At 49.1% G+C, this 27198-nt stretch overlaps 1 protein-coding gene across 1 annotated transcript in view; it reads right to left on the bottom strand.

Annotated features, from left to right (window-relative positions):
- The window catches only part of SCARA5 (scavenger receptor class A member 5), a 117329-nt gene extending 98363 nt beyond the window's left edge, over nucleotides 1-18966 (bottom strand). Inside the window, exons 1-2 of the mRNA XM_059926835.1 lie at nucleotides 18633-18966; nucleotides 14708-14828 (exon numbers count right to left, since the gene is read on the bottom strand). Of these exons, the coding sequence (XP_059782818.1) occupies nucleotides 14708-14822 (115 nt within the window). The 5' untranslated portion in view covers nucleotides 14823-14828; nucleotides 18633-18966. The remainder of the gene's footprint in view (nucleotides 1-14707; nucleotides 14829-18632) is intronic.
- Between the last annotated feature and the right edge of the window lie 8232 nt (nucleotides 18967-27198).

Below are 27198 nucleotides of genomic sequence, written 5' to 3'. Positions count from 1 at the left end.
GCAGTGGCCTCCAGAAAGGCGGGTTGACATCTCAGACGATCAGGAAGCCAAGAGAAGGAGGCTCAAGAGGCTTGGACAGGCTAGTGACTCCAGAAGGGCAAATAGGAACTAAAAAATAAGTACAAAGTGACTTGCAGACTGGGTTCCGAAGGCCAGGCTGGGAGATGTTGTGTGGAGCCGTGCTTGCTGATGAATGGCTAGAAGCAGTCCGATGGGTGGTTTCCCCACCTCTAAACACCCATCTCCATGTAGCTGCACAATTTTCCCATAGCTGAGTATCCCTGGGCTATTATTTTCTTTCTCACTCCACTTTTTTTTTTAAACTTAAATTTATGTAAGAAGGAAATTTTATATCATCCTCATAAGTGGAAAATTAGTATCTTCCTATTCCATTATTATTAATGGAATAAATAAATGGTACTTATTCCTTTAAAATAAATATCTAACTATTAAAATAACAAATTCACACCCATATGTCACCTTGAATACCACTGTCGTATATAGTCACATTCTGAGAATCATTAACTTTAGTAAAAGTAATTAAATCACAGTTCAATGCAAGTTGTGGAGAAAAAGTGGATGCTCTCCGTAGAAGAATTCACTTATAGAGAAGCAAAACCAAACTTTTTAGATGTTCAAGATTAAGAATAATCTAGAAGGTAAAATGTTAAGGATTAAGTGCCATTGAAATAACCACGTCAGAACCTTGCCCTCATCTCTGATACTAACCTCATTATTCACAGTTGTCGATTTCCATCTCTCCCTATCCTGCTTGTCTAAAGGTTCTCTGAGACTCACCCATTTCCCTACCCATCAACCAGCACACAGCAGAACTGCAATAAGGTTCTTTGCAAGAACAAAGGTATGTGGGACTTCCCTGGTGGCGAAGTGGTTAAGAATCCACCTGCCAATGCAGGGGACACGGGTTCGAGCCCTGGTCTGGGAAGATCCCCCATGCCACGGAGCAACTAAGCCCAGGCGCCACAACTACTGAGTCCACTTGCCACAACTACTGAAGCCCGTGCGCCTAGAGCCCGTGCTCCACAACAAGAGAAGCCACCGCGGTGAGAAGCCGCGCACCTTAACGAAGAGCAGCCCCCGCTCGCCACAACCAGAGGAAGCCCGCGCACAGCAACAAAAACCCAACGTAGCCAAAAATTAAATAAATAAATAAATAAATTTATAAAAAAAACAAAAGACATGTGTAAGTCATTTATTTTTGGTGCAAAGACTGGTTCTTACAGTTGTTGTATGCAAATAGTTGACACATTTTTGTTGGCTGAAAAACCAATTTTTGAGCAAAATTTTGGCCTGAAAAAATAAACAAAATCTTGGCTTTCCTTATTCACCGACGACTTGGAATAGCCACTTAGTGCCCACGTAGGTGAACTGTGGGAGCAAGTCATTGGGACTGAATTGGCACCTAATCCTAGCTGAGCACCATCATCACGCGTGGTGCTGATGCTGACATCCAGAGGCCTAAGCCACAACCCTGGACATTCTTGTTCTGATTCAATGATGAAATCATGCATCTATGGCATCGAGGTACCCAGTTCTGGAGTAAGGCTTTTGTCATATCAAAACAATATGAAGGGCTTCCCTGGTGGTGCAGTGGTTGAGAATCCGCCTGCCAATGCAGGGGACACGGGTTCGAGCCCTGGTCCGGGAAGATCCCACATGCCGTGGAGCAACTAGGCCCGTGAGCCACAATTACTGAGCCTGCGCGTCTGGAGCCTGTGCTCCGCAACAAGAGAGGCCATGATAGTGAGAGGCCTGCGCACCGCGATGAAGAGTGGCCCCCGCTCGCCGCAACTAGAGAAAGCCCTGGCACAGAAACGAAGACCCAACACAGCCATAAATAAATAAATAAACAAATAATTAAAAAAAAAAGAAAACCACTAATCTGTTTAAAAAAACAACAACAACAATATGGAGACACATTTTTGGAAAATCAATTAAAGTCTTTCTATTATCAGAGCTTCGTTTAATTTTTTTTAAACTTTGATTTCTCTTTAATAGGACACACACAAAAGGAGGTTGCCTCAAACTATTGTATTATTCCCAGAGGTTAAAATTGTGACGGGTTCCTTTTAATCATGGGAACAAGAGTACCCCCTAAAGAGCTTTTGCTAAAATACTGCTTACTGAGGGTGGTGAAGTGCTTGGGAGCAAGGGTTAAAGAACAGAAAAGGAAAGTTTATCTGAAAACCACTTGGTCCCAGACAGCTGAGCTGAGGTTGAGTCGTGAGATGGTCCCCCAGTGTCAGTGGGAGCATCAGAACCTCTGGGTCTTTGTTTCCCTGTACGATATTAGGCAGGTGAGGGTCCCTGACACTCTCACAGGGGGACAAGCATGGTTTTGGGGCTCTGTGCAGACAGAGTCAAAGCCTGCCCCTGTCACATATTGGCTGGGAGACATGAGAAAGCATTCTGAGTTAGCCCTTGCATCAATTTAGCCTTTCTTTACAAAACTGATTTTTCAATTTCTTAACCATAATTTTAAGGCATTTGGGGAGTTATCTGTTTGAATTTATTTTCCTTCCATTTGAAAAAATACTCACAAATTGCATCATCTGATAAAAGTGGGTATTTACTTCTTTCCAAAGAACCTGGGTCTAAACAACCTTAAAAATAAATAAATTTAAAAAAATAAAAATAAAAATAAAACAGGATGAAATGATTCAATTGTCACCTAATTGAGTTTTACCAACAACAAACACTCAGCCATTTTTTTGTCGTTGTTGTTGTTCTCTGTGGTCCCATAGCTCACACACAGCAGGTGGAGATAAGGTTTTACGGCTGGGAGGGACCTTGGCGCTCATCCCATCCAAGGATCCTGTTAAACCCTCCCAAGGCTGACTTCATCATCCTCACTCCGGTTACTCATCACTCACATTGTTCATTGTAATAGGCAGCCCCAAATAACCTCTGTCTTTGAAGCTGCCACCACTTTCTGGCTTTCATGGAGACCTCTGTTTACTTTTCCTCAATAAAGGGCAGAGGAGGGTGTCAGGCAGGAACATTGCAGAGCAGTTTCATCTGACCTGAGTCTAGGAGGGTCCCAAACCACCAGCCGGGGTGGGGTGAGCACCAATCACCTCTGCCCTGTTGGACCACACACCTGAGTCTTCAAGGCAGACCAGTGAGGGCGCCAGACAAAGGAGACTACAGTCCTCTGCATGATCCGATGGGATCCCATTTCTAAGAAAAGGAGAGGGAGGGATGGTGGAGCTAATTCAATCTAGATGTTATGGTGACCTAGGACAGTTTCTCCAAGTACTTCTAGAGATATTTTGTAACTTCCCTGCAATACTTGTTATTTTTTCCATCCCTATCTATTTCTCAAGTTACTCTGCATAAAAATTCTTGAGAACAATCAGGGGCTTGTGTGCTTATTTATCAGCAGCGGGAAGGGACTCTGGCTGGTGTGCATATAATTTTGCAGCTGGGGCCGAGGGATGAAGAGAGAAAGCCAGGTGGGAGGGGATAGAGGGCAGTCAAGGTGAGCTGGCTGGTCACTGCAACCCAGGAGGAGGGGAGCGGCCAGGGAGTCCCAGGAAGAAGAAGCAGGTCCTGGGGCTAGGGGAAGATGCCCATACTCTTACCCAACATGGGCAGCGCATGGATTGGAAGAAATGCTGTCGCAATGCAGAGAGACTCAAAACAACAGTGGGCTCAGGGTTCGACCTAAATAGGGGCCAAAGACCCTCCTCCAATAGAGTGGCTCTGGCTCCCTCTCAGAAAGATTCCCAGTTCCTCTCCTGGCGCCTTGTCAGAGGAAATAAATCATCTGATGATGTGTTAGCAATGTGGAGGCCAGGGCTCAGCTATTTCCATGTTTAAATCATTACTCTTTCCAGGCTGCTAGAGCAACCTCCCGCCCATGCCCTGGTCCACCTTGGTTGGATGAATTGGTTTATCCTCGGGGCAGGAATGGATAGGTTTAATACCCTCCGCCCCACCCCTGTCTCACTCCCCCAAATCCCACCGCCAGTTGAGTTGGAAGGGCCACCTGGCTGTTTGGTTTTGAAGACAGGAAGGCTAAAGTCTCAGCCCATGCCACCTGTATGGGAGGGAGCTGGGACTGTCCCTGAAGCCTCCAGGCTCAGAAGCCTCCAGCTCTGGCCTCTGCACGGGAAGCAGTACAGGCTGGGCCACAGGTGGGAGTTGAGCAGATCTGAGCAAAGACGATGGTCCTCAGACCCACTGAACCTCTGTCACCTGCTAAGGCCTAGAACCAACAGCTGTCAGGTATAGAGCTTCACTGGGAAATCATGGCCAATAATGGGATAGTTCATAATGAGAACGGAATTGCACCCATCAATCAATGAATAAAAATACACATTTGTCGAGGGTCAGCTCCCAGAGAACAGGGTCTGTGATTCATCTCTGGATCCCACACGTCCTGGCATATAGCAGATACTCAATTAACATCAGTTGGCTGTTTGTAGACAAGTGAGACTAATAAACTGAAGACAGATTTACTGGGCCTTCCAAGCCATCGTTTAGGCTTTTGTACTAACCATGTATTCTAGTTTCTGTATTTGATGCTTTGACATCTTGGAGCCTTGGAATAGGAAACATCCTCCTCTCCACCACTCAATTCACCTTTGTATCCAGGCATTGTGCTCTTTCCTTTGGTGATGGAGTTTTGCCCCTCCAAGAGATGTTCATCAACTCCTAGAACCTAGGACCTAAACTAGATACAAAGAACTTTGGGGCTTTGAAAACTTACCTAGAAATAGTAGCTGGAACAACCATTTTTATATTCCTGGTCACAAACAGAACACTTTACCAGGAGGGCCTTTCTCAGAGGGCAGGGAAAGGACACACTCAACAAGCTGAGGGTCCTGGGGCTGCCCTGGGTGTCCCGAGGTAGGCAGACTTTTCTTACTTCCACCCACTGGCAAGACAGTGCCCTTTTCACCTTCAGTCTGTCAGCATCCAGGGACCACCCCCGCCCCCAATCCCCATAAACCTACATGTGAAAGGCAGCTCCCCCTGGACACACTGGAAATGCTTAGAATACTTAAGATGTCATATTACATTTTAATAGATGCCCTTAGGTCAGGGTTGGGAGATCATCATAGCTCCAGAGGGAAGAAAGGAATTCCTGCATAATATACTGAGGTCAGAACGGGACCAGAGAAGCAAGATGCCCAGATAGAACTTTCCGGGCAAAGGGACAAGATCAAGCTCACTGTTACCAGTGCACAAACTATGAGATCATTTGCAAACAGAGAAACTGTTAAGAGTGAATAGTGCTCTAGAATCAACACGCAGGGAGAGCCGAGCGCCATAAACCAAACGGTTCCTGCAAGCTTCAGACAGGACACTTGTCCCAGTCTCCCCTGCCCTCTTGATCCTTTTCAATCTGCCCCTCCCAACCTGATCGCTGCCATCTGCCGCCTTCGGGTCTCGGGTACGTTCTATCTTCCCAGTCCCTCCTCCATTAATTGGAGAAACTCATCCACACGGAGCGTCAGGAGAGGAGGCCAGTAGGCAGCCCCTCCCTGCAGCCCCCTCTCTTAACAGGACTTCCTAAACACATGGCTTCTTCTGCCCGCTATGAACATCTTGGGTTATCTTGACTTGAACTCAATCTCAAGCCAGATAGCAGGAAGTAGGAAGGTACCAGGGAACAGGTGGGCTTCAGGACACTGTGCGGAAGGCTGGAACCATCACGGGCCCCCATCGGCTCTGTGGCTGGACCTCAGGTTAACCAGCATCTGCCTCTGCAGGGCAGGGTCCCGGCCAGCCCTACCCTACTGGCCTCCCTCTTCATGGCCGTGTTTATATCTTCCGAAACCTACTGCTGAACTCTGCATATGCAGTTTAGACTCCAGCCCAGAAGCCCCAGGAGATGGTAGGGGGAAGGGGGAGGATGCTGGCGAGAGAGGGGCATTTCTCTGACCTAATGTCTGTAGAGGATAGTGTCCCAGGCTTCCCTCTGAAGCCATTTAAGACCCTGTCCTTGTGCTCTTGTCCAAACCTATTTGGGTTTATATCTATTTCCTCTTAGAATAATTCATTCCATCTCTCTCCTGCAACAGAGCCATTTATTCCCACGGCCCCGTCCTAGCTTTGTCATTGCCCAGGACGTCTCCACCTCTGAAACCTGAAACTCCAAGAATCCACTCTCAGCCCCTCACCACCAGCAGCCTAGCTCTTGAAAGTCCAGGGTCTCCGAGTCCTGGAACCGCAGTGAACAGGGTGAGCTACGCTGAGGGGCGGGGTTTAGGGACCAGGCAGATGTGGATTTGAATCCAGGCTCTGCCTCTGACTACATGGGTGACCTTGGGCAATTTGCTTCACCTAAGATGTTACCTTCTCATCGACAAACTGGGAATAATAATATGTCCTGAGATGCTTTCTTTAATTTACCTTAATTATTTCTTTTTATTGGAGTATAATTGCTTTACAGTGTTGTGTTAGTTTCTGCTGTACCACGAAGTGAATCAGCTATACATATACATATATTCCTTCCCCCTTGGACCTCCCTCCCATCCCTGCCCCCCACCATCCCACCCATCTAGGTCATCACAGAGCACCAAGCTGAGCTCCCTGTGCTTTGGAGACAATGTATTGAAGCCCTGAGCACAGCCTGATGTTCCATCAAGGGCAACCATTGTATCATGATCGCTTGTATGTATCACATCATATCATCACTGCTACAAGACCCCTGCCCCCTTCCCACCACCTCCCTTGGCCTCCCCCGATCTCCCTGCCTCCACAAGAGCCAAAATGATCTCCAGAGCTCCTGGCACTCCAGGACAAGGCCCCCCTCCCCTGGCCCACACACCACCGTTGGGAAGGGGGTGCTGGTGCCCTAGGGCTCTGTGTGCTCCTGGCAAGACCCCTATCACCAACACTCAGTCTTGCCAGCAGTTCTGCCCTGACACCAGCACCCCAACCTCACTGAGTCCTCGATCCTGACTTCTATCAGCCCCACAGAAGCCCCAGGGCTCCCCATCACCCACCGTAATCTCCAGACAGCCTTGTTTCTTCTCCTTTGACATCTCCCTCCCCATCTGCTGAAACCTTCCCACTGTGGCCCAAGATGTCCCAGCCAGTCATCCAAAAAACCCTGATTTCCCCAACCTCTGCTCGAACATTTCCTTTTCTTTCTTCTTCTAACTGAACCCTGCTTCCCTTGTCTTCTCAAGTATGGATTTCTCTCTCCCACATTCATGCAACTGACCTAAGGGTGCGGTAGGTGGTTTTCTTTGCTCCTCATTACTTCCAGAACCTTCTCTCTCTTCTCCCTAAAAATCCCAGCTTTCACATCACACGACTGTACACTTCTCCTTGTTGCTAAGGGACACCTGCTCCCCTCCCCATCTCTGCACTCACTGTGGCTCTCTCTCAATCTCCAGTTCTGACTCTTCCTTATCTTCCCTCTCCTAATGGCAAGTCCTCCCTGATGCACTCGAAATGTGGGCAAAAATGAGATGGGCTCGGAATGCAAAATACACACCGGATTTTGAAGGTTCAGCCCGAGTAAAAATGTATAAATATCTCCATCACTTTGACAGTGATTACATATCAAACTGATACTATTTTGAATATACTGGATTAAATCAAATATATTCCTGTATTTAAATTCGGTTCATCTGTGTCTCTACCTTTTTGTGTGGCTACTAGAAAGTTTAAAATTGCACATGTGGCTCACATGACATTTTGATTGGCTCTACCAATAATCAAGGCCCTTTCTTAATCCCAGTTTCACACGTCCCAGGTGAGAGCTACCTCTCAGGTTTTCCTGGTGCCCTCCGTCCAGAACGCCAACTCGGCATTCCCTGACCTCACCAGGACCTACTAACCATGGACCCCACCACCGTCTTTCCACCACCCTTCCCGCCTCCCATCCAGCCTTCCCTTCTTGTCCGACTTGCATTCCGTGATTTACGTTATCCACTCTCTCCCACAGCCTCCCCTCTCTCGTCCCTCTCTGGCTTCCTCTCACTCACTGGGTGGCACTCTGACCCTGGTTAAACCTAACTCTGCAACCTCACCGTATCCACAGAGTGGAGCATCGCTGGGAAGGGAAGGACACGCCTCCATGCTCCTGACTTTGCAGGAGAGAACTTCCTTCCTTCCCAAGGCAGACTACAGAACTCTCCCCTCTAAACTGCACTTCCATTAGAAAATGAATCACATTATAATGCGGGGTCTGTGTCTTCTGGGGACTTTAAGCCCCTTGAGGGCAGGAACCAAGACCTTTTATTTCTGCACTCACCAGCAGCACCGTAAAACCCTGTCCTCTCTGGATGAAGGAAGTCCCAGTCCCTTGTGTGGACTTAGGTGCCCGGGGCGAGTGAGGCTGTGTGTAGTCTGCACCAAATGCCATCCTCCACCAGGAACAATGAAATGCACCCCTCGACTCTTCTGGTAGCCAACCTCAGGGACCTACTGTCTCTGATGGGGGTTGGGGGGTGGACAGACTCACACCTGCCACCGAGCCAGGTGCCCTCAGGACCCAGAATATTTCTTACAGATCCTATTGTACTCTTTGGGGATTAGGACTAAAAGAACTTGCTTGGTTTCCTCTAGTATTTAGGCTTCATGAGGAAGCCCACTAACCAAAACTCTGCTTTCTTTAGCAGAAGGAGGAACCAGCCTTAAAACACTGTCCAGGGGCTTCCCTGGTGGCGCAGTGGTTAGGAATCCGCCTGCCAATGCCAGGGACACAGGTTCAAGCCCTGGTCCGGGAAGATCCCACATGCCGTGGAGCAACTAGGCCCGTGAGCCACAACTACTGAGCCTGTGCTCTACAGCCCGCTAGCCACAATTACTGAAGCCCGCGTGCCTAGAGCTCCGCAACAAAGACAAGTCACTGTAATGAGAAGCACGTGCACCGCAACCAAGAGTAGCCCCCGCTCACCGCAACTAGAGAAAGCCCGCACGCAGCAACAAAGACCCAACGCAGCCAAAAATTAATTAATTAAATAATAAATTTTTTTAAAAAACAACAGAAAAAAAACACTGTCCAGGCCAGGGGTCTCTGAGAAGTGGCGTGGGTGCTTCCTGGGAGACCCTGGGTGGCAGCAGCTGTCCCTGACCTCCCTGTCTCCCCCTGTCCTTCTCCATTTCCCCAACATGTGCAGGGGACTCCCCAAAGGGCAGGGAGGTGAAATCAGTGTGTATCGAGGGTGCACTGTGTCCAAGGTGCTCTACTCGGGTTATATCACCTGATTCCCCCATGGGTCCTGTGAGTTGAATAACATTATTCCCATTTTGCAGATGGGAACACTGAGGATGAGAGGGTCAGGGCCTCAGTGAAACAGACAGCCCACTTAAATTAGGAAATGTCATAGAATTTAATAAAGGGAATATGTGCAAAGGTGTGGCCAAGGGTGTAAGATGCCCACAAGGGCCAGAGTGGTGTCCTTGGGCTGTAACCACCTCGGTTACAGAGCCCAGGAGGGGAGCAGTTACTGGAGCCTAGAAGGAGAAAGCCCAAGCGGAGAGGGTGGCTTACAAGGGGCTGTGACCTTGGGTGGAAGGACACAGTGGCCCAAGGTGACCCCACAGGGCAGGAGCTGGGGATAAACACGCAACCTCTCATCTTCCATCCTCCCCGTCCTGCCAGGGCCGCTCCCCACAAGGCAGAGAGCGGCGAGTGGCAGCGGGTGGGAACGGAGGGGCAACAGAAGACACCCCGCGCCGAGCCCAGACCTGCCAAAGTTCAACATCTTGGCACCTCCCTGGGCTGTCCCCCTCTTGTGGAGGGACAGTCCCTGGGGCCCAAGAGATCCAGGATCCTTCCTGGCCACCAGCCCCCAGTGAGCTGGGGGAGCTGAGCGCACCACGGCACCGCATGAGTTAACATCTCTGCTATTCTCCTGCTCCAGTGCCGGATTCTCCAACCTGTAGAGGGCCGGACCCTCTGTGAGGCCCCAGCCAGACCCTCCCAGGAAATCCACTCCCACCCTTGGGCAGCTGCCCGGCAGCCCTCAGCTACGCCAGATGAACCAGGGAGACTTGATGGATGAGAAAGTAGATGTGGGGACTCCCTTAGGAGAATAATTTAATTTTATGGGGCAGGGACGCAGGAATGGGAGCTCAGGCCCTAAACTCAGCAAGCGGCCTGGCGTGCAGGCGTTGGGCGCGGCCAGGAGCATGTGTAACTCATTACCTCTGCGAGCCTCCCATTTGCGGCCGATGGATGATGCTGGGAGCGCGGTGGAGGGCCCGAGGCCACGGGGTGAGCGTGACTGCAATATTTTTCTGACACTAACACCTCTCTCTGGCCCTTGGAGAGGGCCGTGGAGGAGTCAGGCCCGGCTGAACACCACCCACGCCCAGCCCTCCGCCTCTGGGCGCCAGACTGCAGAGGCTTCAGCTGTCTGGGCGGGAAGAGAAAGGCAGGACCGGGGAGGGAGAGGGGGAGGGGGAGGGGGAGGGGGCACAGAGGAGGGGGGGTGAGGAGGGGTCGCAGGCCCAGACAGCCCCCGTTTGGGTTTCTGCTCCAAGGGAGGTGTTGGTGGGCCCTGAGGTCAGAGGGGGCTTGGCTCTTGGAAGACCTTGGAGGTCGCGTTCTGCCACGAGCCCACCCAGCAATTCCAGCCACACAGGTGGAGCCCGTGCTCTTCCCCGCTGGAGCCCGGGAGGTGAGGAGGCCCCCTGCCTGGGCGTCTTCCCACCCACAGCGGGGCTCAGACACAGGAAGGAGGCGGCGGGGTCCTAAGAGGTGGCCCAGCCAAGGGGTGCAGAGGATGGAGAGGTCCCAAAGGTGTCACCCTGGAGCAGGGGTGCGAGAGAGAGAGCCTGGAAGGATGTGGGTGGCACCATGCGGGAGCCCCTCAGCTTCCTTCTCACCTGGCGCATGAACAGAAGGGAAGGGATGGGGGCAGGTAGGAGGAGAAGAGAAGATGATGGGAGGGGAGAGCAGAGGAGGGGAGGGGGGAGGGACCTGTAAATAACACCGTGTTTACACCCTGTCTTTAAAGTCCCACCTGCGTTAAGGCCTGAGTCATACCTCCATATCTAGGCTGCAGTTTTGCAGCTTTGCTCTCCCTGATCCCAAGATCCCCAGGGCCAAGAAGAGGCACCCCCTTGCCTCCCATCTCCCTGCTTTCAAGGGGAAAATCCTGGGAGGGACTTGGAGCCCCTACAAGGCCTAGCAGACAACACTGCTTTCATTTACTCAAGGCCCGGAGGAGCGGGGGGGGGGGGGGGGGGGGGGTTGGGGGGGATGGGGGGGGGTTGGGGGGGATGGGGGGGGTTGGGGGGGATGCGGGGGGGCGGTTGGCTGGCAGGGTCCCCACCTCTGTCCACCTCTGCTTTCCCATCAACCTCCCTCCGCCCCTACCAGCCCCACCCCTTCCCCCCTCTCCTGTTACTCTGCAGAGATGAGGATCAAAGCAGCAAAGTGCCGGGGAAACAGGTCAAATCTGGCTTGAATTTTCCCAAGTCGGAGCTCGCCATTTTCCTCTTAGAAATGAGAGGGAAGGGGAAAAAAGTCAAACCAGAAACCTAGGAGCCTTTAGGTGGTGATTTCATCTCAACACTCCAGTCTTTCTGGGGTCTTCACGGCCGCCCCTCCACCCCCGGCCCCATCTCTGGCGTCCAGGAATGAAGTGTGGAGGAGACCCAGACGATGTGGAAATCAGGTTTAGAATTTATTTGTTCTGCCACCTTTAGATTTCAAGGACCCCTGTGTTTGCTCAGCCATTAGTTCGCTCATTCAGTCAGTCAACAAATACTGATACTTAGGAGCACCTGCTGTGCACCAGGCTGGGAGACACTGATGAACAAAACAGAGATGCCTGCGCTGGTCCAGCCTATGTTCTTCCCATGAGGAACAGAGAGTAAATGATAAACGTGATAAATAAGAAAATGATACAGTGTGTTGAGGAGACTAGGACTAGGTGAAAAAGGAAAAAGAGAAGCAGGGAAATGGGTGTGCAGGGGAGGACAGGAAGCCCTGACGCAGAGGTGAGATTTGAGCAAAGACCAGAAGGAGGTCAGGGGGACGCCTGGAGGGTCTGGGGGCAGCGTACGTCGGGTAGAGCGTGCCAGCAGGTCCGCTGTGAGGGTCAGAGCCTCCTTGGCCACAGTCAGTGCCTGGGTTTTTATTCCCTTCAGCGTGGGAGCCTTTGCTGGGCTTTGCTCCAACTTAGGTTTTAAAAGGACCACACCGCAAATACAACATCCAAGTCTGTTTCTGTGCACAGAATTTTAGGACTGGATGGGAGCTCAGAGACACCCCCTCTGCCCCTGTGGAGCACTGAGATGGAGACACTGAGGCCCAGAGAGGGGACGTGCCCATCAGGTCACATGCCCCGGGGCGGGGGGAGAGGGAAGGGAAGAGTCAGCCTCCAGCCTACATCTTCCGACCTCTGCTGTCCACACTTCATGGGGTGCTGTAGCTCAGGTGACCCCTGGGACACTTGCTGGCCTGGTTCTAAAACTGCCCCCTGACCAGATCTCCCCATGGCTGGGGTTACTGTTATTTTTCAGTCCTTCTGGTCCAAATGGCCTTTTTTTAAATCTCAGGTTCAGAAAAGGGGAGGTAAGATGAGGTCAAGAGAAGGGGGGACCATGGCCCAATGACACTCCCCCAGGCCTCTCCCCACCCCTGGGGTCCCCCTGCCATGCCCTTCCCCACTGGCACCCCAGGATGGCCCTGGTGGTCCTGCAATTACCCCTCTGAGATGTACCCCAGTTCTTTCTTGCCAAATCAGGCCTCTTTACTGATGGGCCAGTGGGGAGAGAGGGTGGAGGAAGGATGTGAAAGCCAGCTTGGCTTTGCTGATGTACTGATGGGGAAGAGCTGAGCATTGGTAGTGACCCAGCTCCCTGCGGGCCTTCCTCTCTTCCCAGGTGTCGTTAACTTAACAGAAACACTGGCCTGTCTGGTGCAACTCAGCTGGTAATACCTTTCCCCAACTACCTCTTCTCTTACAAAATCGTATTCAGTCTTTAAGGCCTTTACCAGAAAGCCTTTGCCCTGCTTGACTTTAATAATCACACATATTTTTACCTCCTTTACATGGTGGGTAATTGTCCCCATGCCAGTCCCTCCCACTGGGTTCAGAAGCTCTTGGAGGGCAAGGATGGTTTAATTTCTCTCTGGAGCATCTCTGGCACCTAACCCATAGCTTGACACATGTGGGTCCTCAAAATGTGGTTGTCGACTGGAATTCAGAGGAAGGGCTCTGACGGTGGGTAGTTTACTAGGGCAGGTGAAGAGCCCAAATCTCCTGTCTCCTCTCCCTCCTGAGACAATCCCTAATCCCTGCCTTTCTGAGCCACCCAACTTCCCTTCCTACACTCAGCACCTCATGGGAGGAAAGATGGGGTTGAATGAGGGGGAGTCATTTCTAATTTTGAGTAATTTCAAGACAAAGGCAGTTGGCAGAGTGGACCACAGTGAAACATGGTGCTTGAGAAAAAGGTTGAATAAAGGCATCTGGGATGGTTAATTTTATATGTCAACTTGGTTGGCCATAGGGTAACCAGATTAAACATAATTTCTGGGTGTCCATGAGGGTGTTCTGGATGAGATTAGCTTTTAAATTGGTGGAATCAGTAGAGCAGATTGTCCTCCCCAATGTGGGTGGGTCTCATCTAATCAGTTGAGGGCCTGAGTAGCACAAAAGGTGGGGGAATTCACTTTTTGCTTCCTGCCTGACGGCTGGAGCTGGGACATATCTCATCCTCTCCGGCCCTCAGACTGTGATCTACACCACTGGCTTCTCTGGTTCTCAGGCCTTCTGACTCGGACTGAACTATACCACCAGCTTCCCTGGGTCTCCACTCTATAGACAGCAGATCGTGGGACTTCTCAGCCTCCATAACCATGTGAGTCAATTCCTCATAATCAGTCTCTTTGTGTGTATAGACACCCTCGTGCTTCTGTTTCTCTGGAGAACCCTAAGGCAGCCTGTTTCCATCTCATTGACCATAAGTTTTTACAAAACTCTCCTGTGGGTTTCCTCCTACTCATCTTTGAAGTGGGGATGAAGCTCTCATCTCCTATACTCACTGCAAAGAGGAATGTATTCATTCAGGCAATAAGCATTTATTAAGCACCTACTAAGTATCGAGCTCTGTGCTGGACGCACAGGGGTTGGCTGTTAGCAAGGTGCTCTGAGCTCCTCTAGAGGAATCTGCATCTGTTGAATCTCCAGAGTTTTAGCAAATAACCAGCCCACAAAGGTGCAGTGCGGTCTGGGTCACTAGGATGGGGCCCCTTCCCGTGCCATGACCTGAGGCCTCAGTCCCAGGGGAGGATGGGCACCTGGAGAGGTGCGTTCCCTCCTTGCAAACGCTTTAGGAAGTGCATTGGAGGTTCGTCACCCGAGATGGTCTGGGCTTCTTGGTTCAGTTGCCTTTTGCGTGACCCCAGCCTCACCCATAGGAGAGGATGGCAGAGAGGCAAAAGGATTGCCCTAGGAGTCAGGAGACTCAGTGCTGGGGCCGCTCTATGACTGACGAGCTATGTGATGCTTAATGCTTTTCTCAGTTTCCGCTAGCTTATCTGTAAAATGCGTCTCATCTTGCTGGTCACACAGGTGTGTTGAGATGCATGAATGAGAAAAGACCTTTCCGAGCACGCATTTCAACCTATGCAGTATTATGTGTGTGTGTGAGTCGGGGGTGGGGGTGGGGGGGGTCACCAGCACCCTGGGGCAATGCCAGGATCGGGTGGAGGGGGCAGGGCTGATCTCGCGCCTAAGACCGAGCCAGAGGCACTCACCGTCCTCACACAGGTTCAGCTTGGACAGGCTCCTGCCATCAAAGGGCTCCTCAAAGATGGAGCCAGAGTCACGGTCGCTCACGGTGGCGTGCAGGTACATGGCTTTGTTCTCCATCGCGTCCTGCAGCGGCAGCAGGAGAGGAAGGGAGGACGCAGTGGGGAGAGAAAGGACATAAGCTGTAGGTGGAGACACAGATGAGCGGTGACCCTGAGCCTGAACGCTGGGAACCTCCCTCATCAGCAGGCAGCAGCCACCGGATCCTTAGGACCCCAATTCCCCCTCCTCAACTTCCTTGGCTTGGGGAGGCCAAGGCCCTTTGGACCTTTCTGACCATGGGATCCAACCCCTCCCTTTCATAGGTCTGGGTGGGGCTGGAGCCCTGCGCTGGGGGGCACCGAGGGCCACGCTGGGTGGGGCTGGGAGGAGCCAACCCTCTTGACCCAAGCAGAGTAGTTTCCAAGATTCTGGAGCCCTGGGCACATCAGGGAGACTTGGGCTTCTGCTCTGTGTTGGAAATGGGGGGAAACTAGACATAAAATGGGGTGCAGGGACCACCAGCCAACACAGCTAAGACCAGAACTGCTCCCAAACCTGGCCGGGCTGGCATAGTCAGAAGGGCTGGGTTCAGGGGACCATAGCAGGGATTCACCCCCATGGGAGCCCAAGGGGCAGGTGGCCTCGGTGAGGTCCCCCAGACACTAAGGTCTGGGCAGCTTTAGACTGGGGAGGGCCCTGGTGTCCGATGGCCTCCTGAGGCTGGATCGCTGGGGCTTGGAGGGGACCCCATGGAATTCCAAGAATGTCCCATCAACATGGGGAAATGCTGTGTATGCTATTTGAAATGAACCAGCCCCGTTTACACAAGTGTGCACAATGTGATCCCATTTTGTAATATCTACACATGTCCCAAGTATGTGACGGGAAAGATGATATTCAGAGATGTTCTGGGTTTCCCTGGGTGAGACGTGTATTACAGGACTCTGGTTGGGATTGTGGGGATTTGTGCTTATTTTTGTTTGCTGGATTTTCTGGGCTTTCTGTAATACGTTTGCATTCTTTGTGTAATAAGAAGAAATCATTTGCGGAACCAGACCACAAAGTATTTATTTACATAAAATACTCAATATCCTTTTCCCACATATACGCTCGGTGATTTTGCAAATGACTCTCCACTTTCTGCTCAGTTCTAGCCATTGATTTATGTTGACTTTCGGTTCTGATGCTCTTTGACTATCTGGATATTGAACCCCAAAATCCACTTTTAAAAAGTGAATTCTTTGGAAGATAAAAGCCCCCGGGGAGGATGGATGGGTCCCAGGCCCAGCGTGAAGCCAACTCAACCCTGAGGCCCAGAGAGCCTGGCCAGGCGTCTACCGCTGTGAGAAGGGGACAGGGCCTGGCAGGTGGCAGTGGGGGGACAGTGGCCACTGACTGAAGGGAAAGGAGGCACCCACCCTGTTCCAGTAAATAGGGACAATGGCCAGACCCCCCTGCCAGGCACAGCAAACGCAAATCCCCTATTTTCACAACCTGACTTTTCTCTCCAGAGACCTCTGACCTCAGGGCTGAGAGGAGGCCAGAGCTGACCAGTTGCCATCCCCCTGTCCTTCCGCTGGCCCAGGAGGGATGGCTGGGCCTTCTGCTCTTGACTTCAACTAATGAGATGCCATCTGCCCCACACACATGCTCACGCGTGCACACACACACGCAGGCACACACACTCAGGGTGTTCCCAGGCCCTGCGGGCCTTTCCTCCAGCCAGCGGGAGGGAAGGGTGGAGGGGAGCCCGCAGCCCTGCCAGCGTCTCTCTTGCCTGCCCTCCGGGGTTCCTGGAGAGACAGCTCCCGGCCCCGCTTCTCCGGGCTGCAGTTGTGCCCAGTTTGCGAGTCTCCTGACGCTGGCCCTCCGTCTAAGCCCTCCACCCAGGGGGGGCCTCTAGGTGCGGCCCTGGGCAGCTCCACTGCTGCTAAGCTACAGGGGACCCTCCCTCGTTTCACAGCGCTCGTGCGGCACCCCGCCCTCTGGCTTCAGTCCTGGGGAGCTGCAAAGCAGGAGGCCGGTGTCTCCTCTGAGAGAGAGAACCCTCTCTCTGCCAAAGGCAAGAGCAGCTGCCGTCCAGAGCCCGTGGGGTCTCCGAGAACCAGGGGTGGAGGTGTGGAGCCGGGCTTGCGCCAGCTTCCCTCTCGCCCAGCGCATTATCTGGAACGTGTCTGCAGGGCGCCCCCCCCCCCCGACCCCTCAGCTGGTGGAGCAGGAGCCCTGGGGAGCCTGCTGGGGAAAGGGGCTGAGCTGGAGGCCAGAGGCCAGCGCCGTGGGATTGCAAGTGCTCAGCCGGCGCTGCTAATGTTTGCTACTTGGGAATGAAACCTAAGAATGTTCTGTCTGCCCCAGGTTTTATCTGGGGCTGCTTTTCTTTCTTGGGGAATGGGGGGCAGGAATTTGGACCTTGCCGGCATTGGTCTTATAGCCTTCGGGCCGAGCCTGTGCAACTAATTGCCAAGTGCGGTGACGACACAGCAATACCTCCCAGCCCCACACCCGTGTGCATGCGGCCCCCCCAAGTACAGACCCTTTGCCTTTAGGATCGCTCTGCTTCCCAGGAGCCCTGTGAGGGAGGCAGGTGGCATCGATCTGTCATATTCCCATTCTAAAGATAAGCCAACCGAGGCCCAGAGGGGAAGAACCGATGGGTGTCAGAGAGGGTGAGGCTTCCCACCTGGGGCACTGGCTTAGCGCCAAGTTGCTCTGTCCAGGAAGCATGTGTCAGTCCCTTTTGGTGGCCCCCTTTCAGGCCCAAAGTGATGCAGTGAAGAGGGCCAGGTTAGGTGACCTGGAGCCAAGAGAGCTGGAAGGGAGGGGACCAGGGCCACAGAAACACGGGCAGGGTGGAGACACCAAAGGGACCTGTGGGGAGTGCGGGCTCAGAGGACACGGGGTCCCATCCCGGCTCCACTTCTTGTCTCTGGGGAACTTGGCCCAATCAGCTGAGCTCATTCAGCCTCAGGCCATCGCCTCTGTGATGGGAAGAGCACATCTGCTAGCCACTTGGTCCCAGCGAGCCTCGTGTGGGACAGGGCATGTGGGAGGGCTGTATGGACAGGGGCATGCAGGGAGTCGGGGGTGGAGTCTGGTGAGAACCAACAGCCCCTCAGCATCTTCCGACCCTGCCAAGCAGCCAGGTACAGGGGTCCCTGGGCTCCTGAGGCCACCCTCCCGCCTAGCCAGTCCCAGAAACAATGCCATTTGGATCCCTGTGCGAAAGGCAATCACGAATGCAGACCAGAGCTGAGAGCTAGAGCCTGATATTAAAAGTCCCCCTCTGGGCAGCAGCGGGATACAATCAATTCTTCCTGCTGCGGGGGTGGCCCAAGCCTTGCTGGGTTCCAGCATCTAACTCTACAGGGCTCGTAACGCATCAAAACTAAATAGAGATCACCCTGAATGTGGCCCTCTCTGGAGACAGAATCGCTAAGTCGGTTTTAAGCCCTTTTCTCCTCTAACGGTACTTAGTTCATCTAAATCATAACCCAGAGCTGGAGAGGCACAGATGGTTTATAAATAAGCTCTGCCTTCATACATTCCACCACTGGACACACCTGCAGGCACGCACACACACGTAAAGGGCCTGTCACCTGTCCCATCTGCTCCCTGAATAGGCTCTGGAGCTGTGACATGAGCCTGGCAGAGTTGCCACTAAAGCAATCGCTTCCTCTGGCTCCCAAATGCGGGCTCACACCCACCAGCCCAGGCAGCTGGATGAGGGCCCAGCAGATCCCCCAGGCTGACAGCTAGGACTTTCCCACCCAGCGCTAGCACCTCCACGCTCCACATCCTGGGGATGCTCAAACCCAGCGCCCTGTGTCCCCTGGCTGCCTTTGGGAAGCTATGCCCAGGCGCCAGGACAGAGTCAGCACCAAGACTCACCTGAGGGCCCCCAGTGAGGCTGCAGCGACCGTCCCCTCAGTTCCTGGCATTTGCCATGGTGGCTGGAGAGCTGGCTGCTGCCACCACCCCGAGACCCAGGCAGCCCCTCAGAGCTCGTTCCCACTGCCAGCCAAATCCAGATGGACTCATAGAAAGAGGCTGCACCGTGCCCAGGGTCTCGGGGGTCACTTCTCCAGGAGGATCAGGTCAGGAGGCAAGACTCAACCTTGTGCCCAAGTGGGAGTCCCTGTCTTGGTGCCCCGCCTCGGTCAGCCTTGGGCAGCGCTCGGGAGATGTTCTGTGGAGGCACCAGCGGCTCTGCGAGGTACTGTCTGAGCTGTGAACTGCAGCTGCTCTGGCCGCCGGGCTTTATAAAGTTCTTGGAGCAGTTGCGAGGCTCCTATGGGGTCTGGAACGCGTCCCCCCTCTAGTGGCCAATCTGAGCATTACAGCCCCACGCAGGAACACCCGCTGGGTCCAGAGCAGCCTTGGTCTTGGGGACTCCACCCGCTGGTTCTAAAGGCCCTGCTCAAGGCATTTTGGGAACGCTTCTAGCGGAATGGCAGCTAGACCTGGCTTATTAGCCGCGCAAGAAAACCAGCCTTGTAAATTTATTTATAGGACGGAATTGGCATCGCTCGGTTCATTCACCAAACTTAGCTTAGAATTACTTTCTGTGTTTTCCTGGAGTCACATCCACCCATAAAGGACACAGATTGCCTGATTCAGAAGAGGGTTCTGGGAGTGCTGAAGGAACTTCCCAAAGTCAAGTTCAATGCAGCTCAGTAAGGAAGCCAGCATTTCTGGAGCACTGACATTGCGCAAAGGTCGGCATACAGAGGTGAGTGAGAGGAGCCCGCTGGCCTCAGGGAGCTGCAGTCCAGGCTGAGAGGTGGGCTTGGGCACAGATAACTGTAAACCTAGTGTAAACCTAAGCATAACTGATTACGTGTAGAAAAGGAGATTTCACCAAAATGTTAAGGGGGTAATTACCTTCAGGTTGAGGTGGTGATGGCAGAGGCATCAGGGAAATTCCCAGAATAGTCTGAACCAAGGCACATGGTCAGTTTATGTGTACGCCGTCCTACCCCCCACTGCCTGGGGCACAGAGCTCTGAGGTGACATTCACGAACACGCTCCTGTTTATTGGTTACGAGCTCAGCCTCAACCCCTGAGGGTCAGACCTCGTACAGGAGAATAGTTTGCCAAGGCTCAGCTCTCCCCACCGTGCAGCCCTCAAACCACAGCTGAGTCACAAATGTCTTCGTCATTTGCAGTGACTGCACCTTCTGACCGTCCCTGGCAGGCAGCTACAATGTGAGGCTCCAAGACTCCGTTTTACAGGAAAAAAAACCCCAGTAATTATATCATAATGATGATGATGATAATAATAATTGGAGAAGGAAGAAGAAGAAGGAGGGGAGGGGAGGGGGACCGGGAGAAGGAGGAGGAGGAGGGGAGGAAGAGGTGAGAAAAAACCACTTCTAATATATACGCTGCGCTAGGCAATTCCAAGTGCTTTTCATATATTAACTCATTTAACCTTGACAGTAGCCCTATGAGGTAGGTACTGCTATTATTCCCACTTTATTGAGACAGAAGAACTGAGCAGTATGTCCAAGGTCAAGCAGCCTGTACGTGGCAGAGCTAGATTCCACTCCAGGCAGTTTGACTGTAGTCTGTGCCCCGAACAACTCCCCTAACTGCCTCTGATGAAAAAGAGTGTGTTTCAGTCACCCATCAAGTCACCAATATTCCTGGGAATGTCATCTTACAAATAGCAGGAAATGTGCTCAAAATGTTATGTCCAGGGATCTCACTGTGGAGATGTATATATTAGCAATAAATGCCCTGGTTGGTGAGACCCTGGTGATGTCCTACTTATGTGAAACAAGGCTTTTTTTTTTTTTTTTTTTGAAGTATAGCTGATTTACAGGGTTTCAGGTGTACAGCAAAGTGATTCATTTATACATACATATATATTCTTTTTCAGATTCTTTTCCATTATACATTATTACAAGATGTTGAATATAGTTCCCTGTGCTACATAGTAGGTCCTTGTTGGTTATCTGTTTTATATACAGTAGTGTGTATCCGCTAATCCCAAATTCCTAATTTATCCCTCCCCCACCCCCTTTCCCCTTTGGTAACCATAAATTTGTTTTGTATGTCTGTGAATCTGCTTCTATTTCGTAAATAAGTTCATTTGTGTCATATTTTAGATTCCACATATAAGTGATATCATATGGTATTTGTCTTTCTCTTTCTGACTTACTTCACTTAGTATGATCATCTCTAGGCCCATCCATGTTGCTGCAAATGGCATTATTTCATTCATTTTTATGTCTGAGTAATATACCATTGTGTATATGTACCACATGTTCTTTATCCATTCATCTGGCGATGGACATTTAAATTGTTTCCATATCTTGGCTATTGTAAATAGTGTTGCTGTGAACATTGGGGTGCTTGTATCTTTTTGAATTAGAGTTTTTGTTTTTTCTGAATATATGCCCAGGAGTAAGATAGCTGGATCATATGGTAACTCTATTTTTAGTTTTTTAAGGAGCCTCCTTACTGTTTTTCATGGTGGCTTCACCAATTTACATTCCTACCAACAGTGTAGGAGGGTACAAAGCATTTTTTTTAACACTCCTATACTGGTGTGCCCTGCCCATAGGGGAAAGGGAGGATGGGGACCCAAATGCAGCCCAGGCTATTGGCTGAGCCTCTCCTTACCATTGGTAATTGATGATACAGACATGGAAGGGTCTCGTTCTCTGCATGTGAGACCCACGAGTGGGTACAGAACTATTAAACTCTAAAATTGCAGGAGGAATAAAGCTTAGCCTTTTAAACTCAGTAGCTTCAGGCAAAGGACATGACTTTCTTTCATTAATTCCTGATTTATTTCACTTCTTATAGTGATAAGATTTGTCCATATCAGTGCACATAGCAGTAGTTTGTTCTTTGTATTTTCCTTTTGGCTGAGTAATACTCCATTATATGTGTAGAACACAACTTGTTTATCCATTCTCCTTTTGATAGACATTTGGGTTGTTTCCAATCTTTGTCTGTTATGAATAAAGCTGCCCAAACAGGCGAGGAGACATCTGATAGCAAAGTATAGGAATGACCTGGGAGGCATGTCTTCTAGTGGATGAGAGTCTTTCTGGCAGCTCATAGCTCCGATGATACCTTCTTTTTTTTTTTTTTTTAATTGAACCCAGTGTTTATATTTAATTAATTAATTTATTTTTATTTATGGCTGTGTTGGGTCTTCGTTTCTATGCGAGGGCTTTCTCTAGTTGTGACAAGCGGGGCCACTCTTCATCGCGGTGCGCGGGCCTCTCACTATCGTGGCCTCTCTTGTTGCGGAGCACAGGCTCCAGACGCACAGGCTCAGTAGATGTGGCGCACGGGCGCAGTTGCTCCGCAGCACGTGGGATCTTTCCAGACCAGGGCTCGAACCCGTGTCCCCTGCATTGGCAGGCAGATTCTCAACCACTGCGCCACCAGGGAAGCCCACGATGATACCTTCTTGCCACCTGAAATCAGCATAGTCCAAAAAGCTTGCTTCCATTCAATGGCAGAAGGCATCTATAATAGGCATTTCCCACCAGATGGTATTATGAAACTGTGATTACACTGAAGGAGAGTAGAATAAACTTCTGCAATAGCTGCATCTATGGATGTGGAAGCCAATGAGACACATCAGTGTGCTCAAGGGCTTCCTGCTTTCTTTGAATGATTTCATTTGATTGTCCCAACAACTATCTAGGGCGGAGATGGGGAGAGAATTATCATCCTCAGTTTTCATATGGAGAAACCCAGCAATGCTGAAACTGAAGGTCACGACGCTGGGCTCTCGGATGCAACGTCCACAACTGTCCTCTACCTCTAGAGCCTCTACATCTGCAGGGATTCCTTCCATACATTCAGTTATTCATTCAACAAACATCTGTTACGTAACCTTCATGCAATGTATTCCAAATGTTTCTACAAACATGAATTAGACCCAGCCTTTGTCCTTCGGGATCTCGGTCCAGGGGAAGAAAAGGTATGAGAACAGAGAATCACAGCCCAGCACCCTTCAAGGGGCTCCTTGTGGCTTCAGGTGGGATGAATCTCAAACCTTCATCCTCAGGCCAGGTTTTTCCCCCAAAAGACTCTTTTTTGCCCCCAACAAGAGTCTTTTTAAAAAAACTCTACAAAGTTTAACTTCTTTTTGTAATATCAGGATATATATATGTGACTGGGATGAAAAAGACACAGAATTTTTTTTAAAGTCCCCAGGCAACCAAAATAAAACTCTAAAATGAAACATGGGGAAAAAAAAAAGACTCTAGGGCTTCCCTGGTGGCGCAGTGGTTGAGAATCTGCCTGCCAATGCAGGGACACAGGTTCGAGCCCTGGTCTGGGAAGATCCCACATGCCGCGGAGCGGCTGGGCCCGTGAGCCACGACTACTGAGCCTCCACGTCTGGAGCCTGTGCTCCGCAACGGGAGAGGCCGCGACAGTGAGAGGCCCGCGCACCACGATGAAGAGTGGCCCCCGCTTGCCGGAACTGGAGAAGGCCCGTGCACAGAAACGAAGACCCAACACACCCAAAATATAAATAAATAAATAAATTTATTTAAAAAAAAAAAAAGACTCTAAAAAGTTTAACATATCTAAGGAAACATGGACAAATCATAATCCAATTTGTACATTCTTCACAAACTGAATAGATTCCAGCAACTGAGTGTAGAGCACCTCAGAAGCTCCCCTCGTGCCCCTTCTGGTCCCTGATGCCCCCAAACCAGATAACCACTATCCCATATTCCATCACCGCACATGATTTTGCCTGTTTCTGAACTTCATGTATGTGGAATCATTCACTGCGTGTCTGGCTTCAACATCATGTTTGAGATTGTTCCCTTGTGCTTAGCAGTAGTTCATTCGTTCTCGTTGCTATAAGTACTCCATTGTGTGAATATCCTTTCTACTGTGGATGGCCATTTGGGTAGGTTCCAGCTTTCGACTGTTGTTAAAGAGTGCCGCTATGATCATTCAGTGCCTGTCTCCTGGTGAGCAAATGGGTACATTTCTGTTGGGTGTATACCTTGGAAGGGAATTGCTGGGTCCTAGGGTGGCCTGTGTTCAGCTTCGGTAGATATTGCCCAAGAATTTTGCAAAGTTATTGTACCAGTTTACCTTCCTCCAGCAAAGCATGAGCGTTCCAGTTGCTCCACGTCCTCGCCTGTGTTAGTGATGTTTATCTTTTGTGGAGTCATCATATTGTGGTTTTAATTTACATTTCCTTGACGACCAGTGAAGTTGAGCTCCTGTAACTATACTTACTTAGTTTGATTTTTTTTTCACGCACACACACTGTATTTTATTTTTACAAGAGATAAATAGACTGACACCAAGCATTGTACATGGATGACCACAACAAAAGCAACAATGATTGCAATTACCAAACACGAAACACACTCATACTATGTCATAATATTGACATTCAGTCCAGTAATCCTCCACTGTAACAGCTCCTTTACTTTGCAGTGAAAATTGATTTGTATATTCTTTGCCTCTGAGTCCTTGTGGGATTTTTTTTCTTTTTTTAATTCAAACAGAAAGTCACAAAAATTATAATCATCCTCATCAGTTCACTCAGTCCCATGTAATTAAATTTTTTTTCATCTTGATCTTTTGTTAGCACTTTTATGAGTTCATCAGTTTTTCATTAGAGTTCTGAAAATTCTTATTCATTCAGTTCAGCAGTACAGTTACCAGAAACCTGTACGTGTCAGAGTCTTTTCCATGAATTCCTTGAAGATGAAACCCGTTTATAGGAACATATTTGCAAAAGCATCAGAGTACACCCAGAACTGTCTGTAAATGACAAAAGACTTAAAAATGACCACGGTTAAAGATTTGATGAAAGTTCATAAAAAATGTAATTGACAAGGAAATTTAGTTATTTCTGAGTTATACATTTTAAAGTAATAACTAGAATTATGACTTATAACATTATACCAGAACATATAAGATTTTTAGAAATTTCACGTAATGTCTGAAACATTTATATTAACATATTTCCATACAAATAACCTAATGAAAGTTTAGTATCAGTTGTTTTGTTTGTTTGTTTTTTTATATTGCAGGTTCTTATTAGTCATCAATTTTATACACATCAGTGTATACATGTCAATCCCAATCGCCCAATTCAGCACACCACCATCCCCACCCCACCGCAGTTTTCCCCCCTTGGTGTCCATGTGTCTGTTCTCTACATCTGTGTCTCAACTTCTGCCCTGCAAACCGGCTCATCTGTACCATTTTTCTAGGTTCCACATACATGCGTTAATATACGATATTTGTTTTTCTCTTTCTGACTTACTTCACTCTGTATGACAGTCTCTAGATCCATCCACGTCTCAACAAATGACTCAATTTCATTCCTTTTTATGGCTGAGTAATATTCCATTGTATATATGTACCACATCTTCTTTATCCATTCATCTGTCGATGGGCATTTAGGTTGCTTCCATGTCCTGGCTATTGTAAATAGTGCTGCAATGAACGTTGGGGTACATGTGTCTTTTTGAATTATGGTTTTCTCTGGGTATACACCCAGTAGTGGGATTGCTGGATCATATGGTAAATCTATTTTTAGTTTTTTAAGGAACCTCCATACTGTTCTCCATAGTGGCTGTATCAATTTACATTCCCACCAACAGTGCAAGAGGGTTTCCTTTTCTCCACACCCTCTCCAGCATTTGTTGTTTGTAGATTTTCTGATAATGCCCATTCTAACTGGTGTGAGGTGATACCTCATTGTAGTTTTGATTTGCATTTCTCTAATAATTAGTGATGTTGAGCAGCTTTTCATGTGCTTCTTGGCCATCTGTATGTCTTCTTTGGAGAAATGTCTATTTAGGTCTTCTGCCCATTTTTGGATTGGGTTGTTTGTTTCTTTAATATTGAGCTGAATGAGCTGTTTATATATTTTGGAGATTAATCCATTGTCTGTTGATTCGTTTGCAAATATTTTCTCCCATTCTGAGGGTTGTCTTTGCGTCTTGTTTATGATTTCCTTTGCTGTGCAAAAGCTTTGAAGTTTCATTAGGTCCCATTTGTTTATTTTTGTTTTTATTTCCATTACTCTAGGAGGTGGATCAAAAAAGATCTTGCTGTGATTTATGTCAAAGAGTGTTCTTCCTATGTTTTCCTCTAAGAGTTTTATAGTGTCCGGTCTTACATTTAGGTCTCGAATCCATTTTGAGTTTATTTTTGTGTATGGTGCTAGGGAGTGTTCTAATTTCATACTTTTACATGTAGCTGTCCAGTTTTCCCAGCACCACTTATTGAAGAGACTGTCTTTTCTCCATTGTATATCTTTGCCTCCTTTGTCATAGATTAGTTGACCATAGGTGCGTGGGTTTATCTCTGGGCTTTCTATCTTGTTCCATTGATCTATGTTTCTGTTTTTGTGCCAGTACCATATTGTCTTGATTACTGTAGCTTTGTAGTATAGTGTGAAGTCAGGGAGTCTGATTCCTCCAGCTCCGTTTTTTCCCCTCAAGACTACTTTGGCTATTCGGGGTCTTTTGTGTCTCCATACAAATTTTAAGATGATTTGTTCTAGTTCCGTAAAAAATGCCATTGGTAATTTGATAGGGATTGCATTGAATCTGTAGATTGCTTTGGGTAGTATAGTCATTTTCACAATGTTGATTCTTCCAATCCAAGAACATGGTATATCTCTCCACCTGTTGGTATCATCTTTAATTTCTTTCATCAGTGTCTTATAGTTTTCTGCATACAGGTCTTTTGTCTCCCTGGGTAGGTTTATTCCTAGGTATTTTATTCTTTTTGTTGCAATGGTAAATGGGAGTGTTTCCATAATTTCTCTTTCAGATTTTTCATCATTAGTGTATAGGAATGCAAGAGATTTCTGTGCATTAATTTTGTATCCTGCAACTTTACCAAATTCATTGATTAGCTCTAGTAGTTTTCTGCTGGCATCTTTAGGATTCCCTATGTATAATATCATGTCATCTGCAAACAGTGACGGTTTTACTTCTTCTTTTCCAATTTGTATTTCTTTTATTTCTTTTTCTTCTCTGATTGCCATGGCTAGGACTTCCAAAACTATGTTGAATAATAGTGGTGAGAGTGGACATCCTTGTCTCATTCCTGATCTTAGAGGAAATGCTTCCAGTTTTTCACCATTGAGAATGTTTGCTGTGGGTTTGTCGTATATGGCCTTTATTATGTTGAGGTAGGTTCCCTCTATGCCCACTTTCTGGAGAGTTTTTATCATAAATGGGTGTTGAGTTTTGTCAAAAGCTTTTTCTGCATCTATTGAGATGATCATATGGTTTTTATTCTTCAATTTGTTAATATGGTGTATCACATTGATTGATTTGCGTATATTGAAGAATCCTTGCATCCCTGGGATAAATCCCACTTGATCGTGGTGTATGATCCTTTTAATGTGTTGTTGGATTCTGTGTGCTAGTATTTTGTTGAGGATTTTTGCATCTATATTCATCAGTGATATTGGTCTGTAATTTTC

The sequence above is a fragment of the Balaenoptera ricei genome, chromosome 6 (genome assembly GCF_028023285.1).
Source record: "Balaenoptera ricei isolate mBalRic1 chromosome 6, mBalRic1.hap2, whole genome shotgun sequence".
NCBI lineage: Eukaryota > Metazoa > Chordata > Mammalia > Artiodactyla > Balaenopteridae > Balaenoptera > Balaenoptera ricei.
The sequence above is the reverse complement of the archived record's forward strand: the minus strand, read 5'-3'. Positions and strand labels throughout refer to the sequence as shown.